Source organism: Mytilus galloprovincialis, chromosome 6, assembly GCF_965363235.1.
Source record: "Mytilus galloprovincialis chromosome 6, xbMytGall1.hap1.1, whole genome shotgun sequence".
Classification (NCBI taxonomy): domain Eukaryota; kingdom Metazoa; phylum Mollusca; class Bivalvia; order Mytilida; family Mytilidae; genus Mytilus; species Mytilus galloprovincialis.
Window position 1 is genome coordinate 48243370 of NC_134843.1, and position 14013 is coordinate 48257382.

Consider the following 14013-nt stretch of genomic DNA (forward strand, 5'->3'; position numbering starts at 1 on the left):
TACATAACTTAACAATGTTAATGCATTAAAGATATATATATCTTGCCCTCTACATTGATAAGATATATGTCACTTAACAGACACTATTGCACAATTATTGAAGTTTGAATTTCACAATTACAATTGTATGTAAGCTGTGCTTTAACAGTACATGATAGTGTTTATTTAAAACATTATTGTCCAATACATATAACTTACCAAGATAGTCCGTGTATATATGTTAATTTTATTTTGTGTAAACAGAGTTGAGAGAGAGTACATTGTTAGTTGTTGCATATGTAGGATCATATTTCAGAAACTGTAAGAGAAAAATGTAATCATTTAATTTTGTAATCATCTTTTGAATGATATTTTGTCAGTTGTAAGTCATCATGACCTTTATTTCAAAACTTGATTGGGAATGAAATCAGAAGTTCTATAACAATTTTGCCACCTGATATTGAGAGCATATAAAATAGATGTAATATATGTCAAATAAAAACACAAAACAAGAAATCAGGCACATGAACTTTGATGGTTAGTGATAGAAATCAGGAGTTTGTGTTATAGGATATATTTTTAATTTCTACTATGTGACTTTGTGCTTTAAAGCTTTATGACACACTAATCTGTATTTGTATGTTTGAATTTAACTTACAACATATGTACTCTTATATTGTATTGTAGTGTCCTTTGATAAATGGTTGTGAAATCTTATTGTGTACTCCACCCAGCCTGAAACGTGTATTAGAACTAAATTATGTTCATCTCAACAGATTGTGTCATTTGGTAAGTCAAATTTGTATTTGTTTAGTTTATTCTCTGACCATAATATTTTATCATAAAAATAACTTCGTTTAAAGATTCAAAAACTTTACACTATGTGAAGATAGTGTTTATGAAACAGATGACACAGTGTCAATTTAAAAAAAAATGATAATAATTATTGAAATTTAATCAAACAGTGTTTCCACAGAAACACTTATTTGTTGTTGGTAATGAATTATGTGATGAAAATGTTGTTTTGAATGTTTTTTCTAGTTGCCTTTCTTTAAATATTAGTTCTTTAGTTAACTTTCCAAGTATTGTTTTACCTTTATGTTCTTTACACTAGTATAATTTAGATATAGGTATTGAGTGTGTTTTTTTAACTTCATAATTCAATTAATATATAATAAATATATCTTTAACACTTTTCTCTTGCAGGTAGTTGATGATGCAGAGGTGACCCTAAATAATTTTACAGAGGAGGTGTGTAAGATTAGTAAATATCTCATCAACAAAATTGATAATATAAGATGTCACATAAACCAGGGGAAGTTGCAGAATTTCAATATTTTTTCAACAGTTTAACTTTCACTTTCAATTAACTGAAGGCAAATCTTCTTTCTATGTTGTACTTAAAAATTTATATGATGAACCGATACCTGAAGTAGAAATCCTGTGGTACGGTAATTATAAGGTCGATTCTGAAAGGTATTTAGAGTCAACAATTCCCGTCAATAACTACAATGTAATTGTCCATGCAAGTCAACATCTGTTCATGGTCAAAATAATAATATAAAGCAGAAAAACTAGGAAATGGAAAGAATGGCAAGCATGTTAAGTCTGCTGATGTGTAAAATATGGTAGAAATTACAAAATTTATTTTACACAGTAGGTACCCTTGAAATAAATTGATCAAAAGAATGTATACACAACAGACTTTAGTAGTCACTTTGATCTTGCAGAGATAAAAGCAAAAAGGCGTAAGCTTCATGATTTTGACCACATCTGTATTTATAGACTACAGTGCATACAAACGCCAACAAAAATTGTACCTTTGAAAATTATCTCATGCATTGGAATTTTCAAAAGTTGGCAGTTATGGTAATAATTATGCCAAAAAATAATCAAGATTATTGTTCATGTATTGAAAAATATGCCTATTTAAAAAGGTAAATTCAAATAACTTTCACTGTTCCTTTTGAAAATTAACAAATGCATATGATTGTAAAATTCCTTTTTCAGGTGAGATTCATTGTAAAAACTTACAGTGATGAGCTAAGAAAACAAGATGACCGAACTGCTCCCCAGCAGCTGTTGTTATTTGGTACACAGTGGGAGTCCAAAGTCCAGAGTTTTATCAGTTCATATATGTGTGAACCTAAAATTGCTATTACTTCCAGATATGAAGCTTCATTGTATGGAAAAGTGCGACAGGTAAATATTGTTTTGAATGTTGTGTAAATTGAGTTAAAATGCAGTGAAATTTATTATTACAAAATTACATAAAAGTGTTGGAAAGGTTCACACTTGTTCAGAAATGACTCTATATGATTGTCTGAAGAAGTTGATTTGTGTGGTTTTCACAAACAGCAGCTTAAAGAAAAAAGGACATGAATCAGCTATGAGTTTATGCTTGTGAAACAATACAAGATTTTATGACACCTTCTAACATTTATTTCTGGTACAACATCCATGACCTTGCAAATAAACTCATCACTATAGATGAATATAGAACAACTCGTAATTATTATTGAATCAACAGGTTCTTGTAATTATTTCATGCTGATGTTCTATAAATCATTTAATTACCTGTTACTGCCATGTATTACCCAAATTAACATACAATCCAACATGAACAGGTCTTAGTAAAATATTTCTTATTCTTTTTTATAAAGTTTAATTGCATGTATGATATTTAACATATTTGTTACTTTTGAGCTAAATATGATTGATTTGGTTCATACAGAACACTTGTAGGTTGAAATTTCAGACAAACCTGAACTCTTTTAAAATTACTCTGAAAAGTCAAAGTTAAACTATTTGACCTCAAGTTTGGCATATGAAGAATAGATGATGAATATGACAAGGAAATGCCTGAGTTTTTGGATTGTTTTTAAGGAGGATTATCAATTTGATCTAATATTACAGATACCTGTGGTGTGTCGCCATATGCAGAAACCCAACAAGTTCCTTGATATAATGGATGATATTCTTAAAGAAAACTGTAAACTCATTATATTTGCCTCAAAGGTCAACTTGGCATGTAATGTATACAAGGTTTGTATAATCAGATACAAAATTAGGGTCGCGAAAAAAAATGTGTTTCTGGTTGCATGATCCAAAAAAATAGTGTATTTAGTATGTGGTTTTATTTTTTAAAATTATTTGTTTCTTCAATTGATCTCATCATGCAGTTTTATGAACCATTGTTTTCAAATATTTTGAGTGTGAATCTGTTAAGAACATTTGAATATCAGGTTTATTTAGTGCACTGGTTATATCCGTACAATTTATTTATTAACATTTATTTTTATGCCCCACCTACGATAGTAGAGGGGCATTATGTTTTCTAGTCTGTGCATACTTTCGTTTGTCTGTTTGTCCGATTGTTCCTCTGTCTGTCCGCTTCAGGTTTAAGTTTTTGGTCAAGGTAGTTTTTGATGAAGCTGAAATCAAATCAACTTGAAACTTAGAACATGTGTTCCTTATGATATGATCTTTCTAATTTTAAAGCCAAATTAGACTTCTGACCCCAAGTTCACGGTCCAATGAACACAGGAAATGAAAATGTGAGTTTCAGATTAAAGTTTTTGGTCAAGGTAGTTTGTGATGAAGTTGAAGTCCAATCAACTTGAAACTGAGTACACATGTTCCTTATGGTATTATCTTTTTAACTTTAAGGCCAAATTAATTTTTTTACTCAATTTCACAGTCCATTGAACAAGGAAAATGATAGTGCGAATGGGGCATCCATGTACTTTGGACACATTCTTGTTTGTAAATAACAAGAAAATCATTTTAACTGCAACATGATAGCTCATATTATGTGCTTTCAGAAAATAAAAATCTGTTTCTTGCTATGAAACAAAACAGATAAATTTACTGTGCAATAGAGCATTAGTTTATCTGACCAAATTACAATTACAGACACATTACATCACAAAAATGCTTTCACAAAGAGTGCAAATTAGACCCAGAGAGGGATATGGTGAGAAAAAGATTTTTTTTAAACACACTGAAAGTGCCTTTCAAATACATTTCCAAAATATAGTCTATTTAAGGAATGACTGTAATATTTTTTCTGTCTATGAAGAAATAACATAAAAAATGTGGTGCACACCGAATAACTCGCATAACTGGTTATTTTAAAGTGTGCACTACATTTTTCATGTCATTTCGAATAGGCAGAAAATATTACAGTCATTTCTTATAATTCAATTCTTAATTAAATTTCAAACCGGAGTAAATCATGAAAAAATGTTGATGATGTCATGGTCACATGACTAATTTATGTCTATGAGCTGATAAACAAAACGACGTCAGCCAATCAGAAGATGTGTTGCATTTAAAATTAAATTATAACATGCTTTTTTCAAAAATATAATATAGTGAAAAGTAGTTTTTTCAAGCTGCAGGTTCAGCAAAACTTATTATGCATCTGACCAAATTACAGTTATAGACACATTATGTTGTTTTGTTTCACTTTAGCTTTTACAGTCTCGTTCACTCTGTGCTATGCTTGCTCATGATAGTATGGACAAATTTGACATTGAAGAGAAGAGCTCGAGTTGGTATTGTTATGAAGAGGAGGAACCAATTATATTGGGTAAGACTTTATCTTTATCCATAATTTATTGGTGTCTTAAAATATATTTTATGAACAGGTAGTCATTTATGGTAGCTTATGACAGGGAAAAGTTTATTTGTTCACATATTTCAGAGAAATGAAACCTTGAACACAATGATGTCAATGATACAGTTTTATCCATAATTGAAGTTACAGAATTTTTGAAACAAGTAAAAAGTTTGTATAAGTGGATTCTCATTGGAACAAGTAGAATATCCAGGTCACTATGTTGTAAAAATTAATGTTAAACCGTGTTTTGGTCACACATTTCTCAGTTTATGTATAAAAGAGTATTTAGTCTTGATGTATTAAGGATGGATATAACTCTGTAAGTGATTTTGTAGATCTGCTGTGCAATCACTTCATTTTTGACAATGATTAAACATTTAAAAACCCTTTCAGCATACAATTGTACATGTATTTCAATTTCTGAAAATATGTTAAGGTATACTGTGCACAACATCATTTGAAATTGCTTCAATGTCTTTAATAATTGCTTGCTTGTTCATGTTAAGAGTCCAGTGCTTTCAATTGTCATAATTACATGTTTTTATCATGATAAAGTTTAAAAAGCCAGCTAAGAATACCCCACTTTCAATATTTATTGTCATATTATTATTTTTTTTAATGATTAAACTATATTTTTAGGAGATACTGCATGTCATACACTTAAGGTAACACGATACCGAATGGCATATCTCCCGATTTCCAAACTTTTTGGGCACACATGTTATTTGAATCGAGTTCCATCAGAATATGTAATAAAAAATGGGGGTCACCATTTTCCTTTTCTTGATATTTTCATAGAAAAACGTCAATCTTGGCGACAAATTTACATAGGTATATAGGGGAAATGCCTACTTTTCGGCTTATCCTTTTAGATTTTTCAACGGATGGCTATGTTCTTATATACGGAGAACAACAAAAAACTAACATAATATCCAGGATTGCAAACTGAATCCATACACGTATAGAAAATCATATGTCACCATCCTTGTTTTTGAGATAAATGGCCTCAAAGCTGATTGATACCCTTAGAATTTGACCGAAAACGTGTGACGTTATTGAATACAGAATGTAACGTTGTTCCTAAAATATGTGTCGGGATCTGGATGGTGGTTATTTCATTTTCATTTCCCCTGTCGGGTTTCTTAAATTTACAAGTAATGCAATATATGAAATTCTACTGATATAATTTATTTCGTCCTGCACATGGAAATTTCACTCATATGAATTAACAATAATCTCGTCTGATTTTCACACCAAACAAGCATATACTTGAAACTTGCCTAAACTGGTTGGTTCCACGTGAATCTTATGATAATAGTTCATGAATAAATCACAGGAATTTGGTAAATTCACGTATATTTCTAAAATAAGATTATTCAAATAATATCTTTATTCTAAAATTTAATAAAAATCATGAAAAATACCTCCATATTTTTGTAAAGTTCACGTGAAAATAACATGATTTTTTTTTACGTGTGATTCATTTGAATTACTGAGTTTTAACTCAATCCTTTAAGACAATGGTGGTGTCATTGCTTCATCCACGCAGACAAAGAGTACTTGAAAAATTTAATTCAGTTAACAGTTTTATAATTGCTCGATTTTTGATGGTTGTTTAACGTTCAGTGGCAGATAGTTCATGCATGTTAGAGACGATACCAATTTACAATTTTGAACCAGTTGTTTAAAAAAGACACATATGATGCAACAGTCAAAAAAGGTTAAACATTCTGTTAGTTGTAAAAATTATGAGGGGAAATAATGATCCTGATAAAATACACATTCTAAAAAATAAAATAACAAAACTCAAAGAAAAAATCAAAACTTATATTCTTGACTTGCTACGTACATTAGTATAGTGAACTTTGCGTGGTGAAAATGTGTGAGTTGCTTGCTCAGCAAGTCGGACAAACATTGCATTTCTGTATGCAAAATTTCACTCATTTGTGGAAAATTATTTACAAAACAAATCTTGAGATCACATATGCATTCTTTATGAGTAAATCAAACTGGGAAATATAAATTTTCCAGCTCGAAATTCCACATATTTGAGATGTTAGCCGGAGTCTGTACTCTGCAAGCCTTTTATATTTTATCAAAATGCCTATTCCAGCAACCTGTCATGAACCAAAAATAAAGAAAATCCAGACGATATGCGCACCTTTAATATGAGTATACATATCCCATATCTCCATTTATCATTCTAACAGCCAACTGCTGTACAAATAACATGTTCCATATATTTTTTTGTTTTATTTGTATTTGTACTTTTACAAATAAAAACTCATGTTACCCCACTTCCGTAATGAGAAGGCGGTAATGTAGATATTTCTTTGTGCGTAAATGTTCGTAAACTTTGTCGATTTCTTTGAAAAAATTATAGGCAATGATTTAAATTTTAACAACTAAAGTTTCAAGTGACGGTTGTAAATTGTAATATTTAATTGCTGGTTGCTAAACGTCCAGTGGCAAATATTTTATGAATGTATCCCACACAGCCAAACGGATGCCCACTTTGGAAGCATTTTACGCCGGTCGGAAGAAGACCAAGTGACCATATTTCTATCCCTAGTCACCCTTGGTGTGTAAATTGTCTATCCCGTGTAGACTAAAGTTTATAGGATTACAAATCTAGCACTTTATCTTTTTAATGTTTCCGAACCTATATCGGATTTACTCTGTACAGACCAATGTATTTCAGAGACTGTTTACACTTGGAACACAGAGAAAGTTATTCGGAAAAATAACCAAATTAAACAACTTTCTTTACATTCCATACTAACACACTTTTTTTGTACGAGTTTTAAAGTCTGCTTGTGTTGTGCTTTTTCGCCTAATTATATCTGTATTCTCATCCAGATAAATTTCCTTTTTTCCATTTTGCCCGACTGGTGTTTTTGACGATCATTTTATCACGAATAAATAGATGTACAATTCCCCATGTTTTTACACATCATCCTAAGTTTCTATAGATTAGATTTCTACTTTCATAAAAAAAATTTAATTGGGATACGGCGGGCATCATGAATAAGTCTTTATAACAAATATCATACCAAGAATAAAATAAAGTGATAAAACTCAGTCTATTATGCACAAGAACATATATAGATAAATCGTGCAGATGCTTAAATATTACAGAAACAGAATATTTAAAAGTAAAGTAGCCTAATACATTTTTAAAAGTTAATAATGAGCAAAAGAAATGCCGGGAAACGATAAAGCAAATAAGTTAATCGTTATATATTGCATTAAAACTCTCGGCACTCTGCATCTAGAAAAAGTTACCATAAAAAATGTCACATAGTTGCCAAAAATATTTTTTTTAATAATTTAATCACTTTTTGATTGCAAAACCTGCTGCATTGGCTTGTAAGTGTGAACGTTATTCGATAACGTCAGGAACGATAACTCTTGGCGTAACGTCATTCGGTATCGTGTTACCTTAATAAACATCTTTGGCTAATGCTGCTTCCTTCTTGTTTTAGTTTTTTGTATTTTCGAAACATGAAAATGTGAAACATGTATAAGAACTAACCTTTAGTATGATATTTGATGTTTACAGTTGCCACTGATGGCAGTATACCACATCTTTATATTAATAATGCCACCACCATCATCCACTATGATCTGCCAGATTCAAAGACCAAGTTTGGAAATAGAATGTCATGTATGTCAAGACATTACTGGAATTTCTTGACCAAAGATGAGGTCAGTTTTTTATCAAAAATAATTTACGATAAAACAAATCAACCAACAACAACCATTGGAACTACAGGCTCCTGACTTTGGACAGGCACATGAATGTGGTGGGATAGACATGTTTGTAAGCACTCAATCCTCACCTAACCTTGGACAGTGGTGTTACATCAATGAATAAGAAAAAATTATAAAGATCAGTTGCAATGGAGCTAAAATCAAAAAATCAGTACAAGGTACAAAATTGATAAGCATAAAAACAATAGACACAAGGCAGCAAAAGAAGATTACTAACAGTCACTGAAAGCTAGTTGCTTATTACCATTGAAATACAGATAAGTTCAAATTTAGGTGGTATTTCTTTCACCATTCTCAAGTTAAGTCCCTTTACAAAAAGAAAAATATATAAATCTTTGGTTGGACTGTGCTAGGGATCAAATTTACAACTTTCTGCTCCCAAGTGAGCATGCTATTACTAGACCAAAGGGCTGTATATCAATTGAACAACAGCAGCTTGCCTACAATATTTTGATCATTGTTTTGCAGGAACAAAGTGTTATACCAACATCATACATACTGATTACTGAAGAATCTACAGAAACTGTTGACACCATATCTAAGCTGTTGATAAGGTCAAAGGTCAAACTTCCAGAACAGCTGAGACAAATGTTAGCAGGCAGGAATCAGGTATTGTGTATTAAATGCTTTAGGGTTGTTACATGGATATTTATACTAAAGGCAAGTAACATAGTTTGAAAATCAAACTTGATAATTTATTTAGTTTGGAAGAGTTGCATTCAATAGTTTCAGCTTATAGTGTAGTAAATGCAGGGAAAGTAATCAGGAAAAAAGAAAGAACATGTTTTGTGGAATTAAATTCCTTCAACAGTATGTAATTCAGAGCCTTCAAATGTTTCCTGAATGTACGTGGAAGATATTCATCTCTCCTTATGGGCACAAAAAGATATTATTATCTGTAGATGGTTTCATCTAGATGAAAAAAAGTTTTCTCTTGTATAAGTAATAGATAAAGTATGATTTTGAGAAAATACAAAAATATTGATCTTGTTTTCCAGGCACTTAATCTAGACAAGGAAAAGAGGCTTTGTCATTACTTGAAAGCTTTTGGAAGATGCAGGTATGTAAATGACATATCCAGTTGTAGCACAGGATTGAAATTGTATATATTTATTTATTTATTATTTAACTTCTTCCCTAATTAGAAATGGCCCCCTTTTCACTGGCAGTTCAAATTTTACCTTCCAGGGCTCACAATACTTCAGATTCATAGGGAGAACTTCTCTTTTTGAAAATGATAGGGAGAAGTGGTGAGATTTGAAAGAGAAGTGCTCATTTGCGTACTGTGCTACAATGTTTGGATTTTACTATAGTATAAAGGGTCAAGTGTAAAAAATGTTCTTTTTATATTGTTCAGTTCATATCTGAGTATACAATTAAAGTAACAGTTAAAATTCAAAGTTGTTTAAGTTTAGGTTCTTGTGGGAAACTTCCAACTAAGAAAATTTACAAAAATAAACGATGTTTGACAAGCTATTTGGAAAGGAACATAACGTTTTTAATGCATTAAATGGATTAAACATTTACTGGAGGCAACTTTTATCACATTTAAATGAAGTAACAAACTTAGTTATTTTGCTGCTGAAAGTTAAGTTGATGTACGTTTTCAAGTAACAAGCACCGGAAGATAATAAAGTGATAAAATGTTGTCTTTTTATTAAATAACCTGCTACACACTGGAAAGACAATTCTTCAACATCTTTTCATAAGAAAATGAATTGTTTATGTCTGAATTTCTTTAATTATCAATAAAAAATTGAAAATGTCCAATGATGGAAGCGACTGAAAGCGAGTACTGTAAACAACAGAGCGACTTGTTTTCGTTTTGGGTTGGGGAAAGCAAAGTGACGGTTGGGAAAGTTCTTCACCCTAGATGCCTGGTAGTGTGAGCCCTAACCTTCATTTATTACCCTTATCATTCTAAATAAGAATGAAATATTTGCCACTCGACATACTATCCAAACTCTCAAATTGCATAATTATTTTAAGCAAATAAAATTAATTGTCAATTAATTAAAATCTGGCATTTTGACATAAATATAATGATAAACAAACAACACATCAATCTTTCTACCAATAAAACAGTGAAAAATGACATATGAAAGTTTTGAAAATATTAAAAAGTGTGTCAATGTTTGTTTACTTGGTTATGACAACCTGATATACTAGAAATCATTACTAATACGTTTATATTTGAGTTGAACATGATTCCTAATTGATAATGTATTTATTGCAGACATGAAGATGTGTGTAAGGATAGACATTTGATTGTACCAGATATTGATGGAAGAAGTAAATTAACTTGTGGATATGTCAAGGTAGGGTTTTGGAAGTTTAGCTTATCCTAATTATATTTTAGAAACCTTTAAGGAGTGTTGCCATTATCAAAGATGGACATAAAATTAGGTGATCAAACATAGGCTCTTTAGATTATGATTTTCCATTTGAAATATTTGGAAAGAAATGAATTTAGAACTTTATTAAAAATGTCTTAGTATGAAAGAACAAGAATTTCACAAGTATATATAAGATGTAAGTTTTGTAAAACTTTTGAGATATAGAGGTAGCTTGGCAAACAATTTTAATACATAATCTAAAAATATGCTGGAATGATAACAAAATAAATATTGAGGAAATATGAAAAATTGGAGAAATCATTCCTAAACTTATTAAGTAGATTTGAAAATCTTTATAAATGGAAATTTAGTTATATATTTTTGATTCTGTTGCAGATAAGAATGACAAATATAGTAGATGCCAGTCATTTCCATGGAATAATCCAGGAACACAAAGCTCCAGATGGAACAGTTACAGATTTAAGATGTGATTATACTAACCTCCTTTTCCAGATGCAGTCTTTCTTTGGAGATCATATGAACAGACAACGACACAGTATGTTTCTAATTTTTGTTTTCTGTTTTTGTCTTGAAACTTATTTCTTTATTAAGATAATTAATCTTACTGGTTTCAAAGTCATCAGAAAGAATAGACCAGTCTAAAATGCTGACAAAGTGACTGTTATGCACTTATTGTGTCTTATGTACTTATAAAAGTATACATTTTTTATTTGCAGCAAATATGTGTATTGGTGATGTTTGTGCATATGAATTTAGCGAAATATTTCACAGGTAGGTCAATTTAAATGTAGAAGCTCTTTGATTTTTAGCTCACCTGGCCGAAGGGCCAAGTGAGCTTTTCTCATCTTCTGTTGTCGTCGTTGTTAACATTTTACATTTTGAACTTCTTCTAGAGAACCACTGAATGGAATGAAACCAAACATGGCATGAATGTTCCTTATAAGGTGCTGACCAAGTGTTGTTACTTTGTAGCGGATCCATCATCCAAGATGGCCGCCAGCGGGGGACTTAGTTTAACATAGGACCCTATGGGAAATGCATTCAAATTTCTTCTTTGAGAGAACCACTTAATGGAATAAAATCAAACATAGCATGATTGTTCCTTATGAGGTGCTGACCAAGTGTTGTTACTTTGTAGCCGATCCATCATCCAAGATGGCCACTAGCAGGGGACATAGTTTAACATAGGCCCCTATGGGAAATGCATTCAAATTTCTTCTTTTAGAGAACCACTGAATGGAATAGAATCAAACATAGCATGATTGTTCCTTATGGTGTTGTTACTTTGTCGCCGATCAAACATCTAAGATGGCCGCCAGTAGGGGACTTAGTTTAACATAGGACCCTATGGGAAATACATTCAAATTTCTTCTTTTTGAAAACCACTAAATGGAATGAAATCAAACATAGCATAAATGTTTCTTATGAGATACTGACCAAGTGTTGTTACTTAGTAGCCGAACCATCATCCAAAATGGGGGGGTTGGGGTTAGTTTATCATAGGACCCTATGGGAAATGCATACAAAAGTCTTCTTATAGAGAACCACTGAAGGGAATGAAACCCAACATAGCATGATTGTTCCTTATGAGGTGTTGAACAAGTTTTGTAATTTTGTAGCCAAATTTTATCTTTTTTTATATGATTTCAAAAACCCAAGTAGAGTCAGGTGAGCGATACAGGCTCTTGAGAGCCTCTAGTTCTTCAAGTAAAGTTATATTTCACAATTGTTTTGGACAAAAATGTCTGTAGGCCACAATTTGATGAGCCATTGCTTTTGAAATTGTTTAATGGTAATTCATAAGGGTCACTTCTTTAAGTGGCTAATTTTTTGTCATAATACATTGAATCCAAGTGGGTGCTACTATTTGTAGTTACATTTTCACCAGTATTTTGTGTCAACATCTAACTATGAAGCTCAAGTTCAGAATAAGAACTTATGATTGAGCTTTCGTGATTGATTGGCTGTTGCATTAGCATATTAGCTTTCAGTTGAAAGTAAAATAATCTTCACAACAGAATCTTTGTTAATGCTATGGAGTTATTTCCTTGTTTAAACAATTTCTGATTAAATATGTTAATGATAGTGGTTTATTTTGGGGATGCTGTTCCATCAATTATCATCAAACAAAATTATGGCCTATGTCAAGTTTCCAACTCAGCATACTTTGAAGACCTGTTGGTGACAGCATACATTGAAGACCTGTTGGTGACCTTCTGCTGTTGTCTGCTCTATGGTCGGGTTGTTGTCTCTTTGGCACATTCCCCATATCCATTCTCAATTTTATTCAATGAATTTAATAATTTTTAAGATTTTAATTTTAGACTCAGTCATAAAACTTGACTCAGTACTTGGAGTACGAAATTATATATATAATAGATATATTTATTGAGTTATTTATTACTCAATTTTGGAATAAAAAACTCAGATACAGAACAGTGGTTTCCAATTTCAAAATTGATAGGGAGATACAGTCATATGCTGCTTTCATCAAGCTCTAACATTTTCAAATTTTGAATTCAAGTATTTAATAGTTCAAATCAAACCAGCTAAATTTGGAATAAAAATTGTTTTAATCTGTGAGCCTTAGTGAACAATGATATTATGTTTTGTTGAATATCTTACAGAGTGAAGATTACAGACCTTGGTAATTTGAACTCTAATGATGGAGGAATAATGGCGACTGTAAGATAGTTTGTACTGTTGTTTGTGTATTGGTATTGGTTTCATTTCACTTAATTTTTTCATTAGGGCCACCAAAAGTTCAATATGAATCAATTCTGCTAAACGATAAAGAACAAAATTAATTTCAGATATTGAGGCAGGCTTATTTCAGTATAATTTACCTAAGGGCTGTCATTTGAATGTGGGCCTTTTTCATGTTTCTTCTTGTTTCAACAGTCATCAAGACAGATTTCTTTGTAATAGAAATGTGTACCTTCTTGAAATGTATGTAAATGTGAAACAAAAGAAAAAGAAGTTTTTATTTAAGATTTTATGTAGTTTGAAAATTTGATGAAACCTTCCCCCTCTTAATACGTTAATTTTGCAGCAGTATACAATAATAAGAAGAAATGATATGATTGCTAAAGATCCACTAGAGACCAAAATGATGTAGATGTCAGGAACTTATTTTAGTTTGATAATAATACTGTCATCAATGAAATACAAGAAAGCCATATACTGTGAATTCAGAAATTATTTGGGCAGCTTGTATATATACGATGCATGAGAAAGAAACAACAATTGCAGATTATTTAATATGATTTCAGAACATGT

At 31.2% G+C, this 14013-nt stretch overlaps 1 protein-coding gene across 4 annotated transcripts in view; it reads left to right on the forward strand.

The window, feature by feature from the left end:
- The window catches only part of LOC143079744 (uncharacterized), a 98495-nt gene that overhangs the window by 38814 nt on the left and 45668 nt on the right, over positions 1-14013 (forward strand). For all 4 annotated transcript variants that reach the window (XM_076255300.1, XM_076255303.1, XM_076255301.1 and 1 more), the window contains 12 exons: positions 667-768; positions 1186-1230; positions 1990-2181; positions 2896-3024; positions 4456-4573; positions 8166-8311; positions 8846-8986; positions 9376-9437; positions 10614-10695; positions 11110-11269; positions 11451-11505; positions 13362-13419. In XM_076255300.1, the coding sequence (XP_076111415.1) occupies positions 667-768; positions 1186-1230; positions 1990-2181; positions 2896-3024; positions 4456-4573; positions 8166-8311; positions 8846-8986; positions 9376-9437; positions 10614-10695; positions 11110-11269; positions 11451-11505; positions 13362-13419 (1290 nt within the window). The remainder of the gene's footprint in view (positions 1-666; positions 769-1185; positions 1231-1989; positions 2182-2895; positions 3025-4455; positions 4574-8165; positions 8312-8845; positions 8987-9375; positions 9438-10613; positions 10696-11109; positions 11270-11450; positions 11506-13361; positions 13420-14013) is intronic.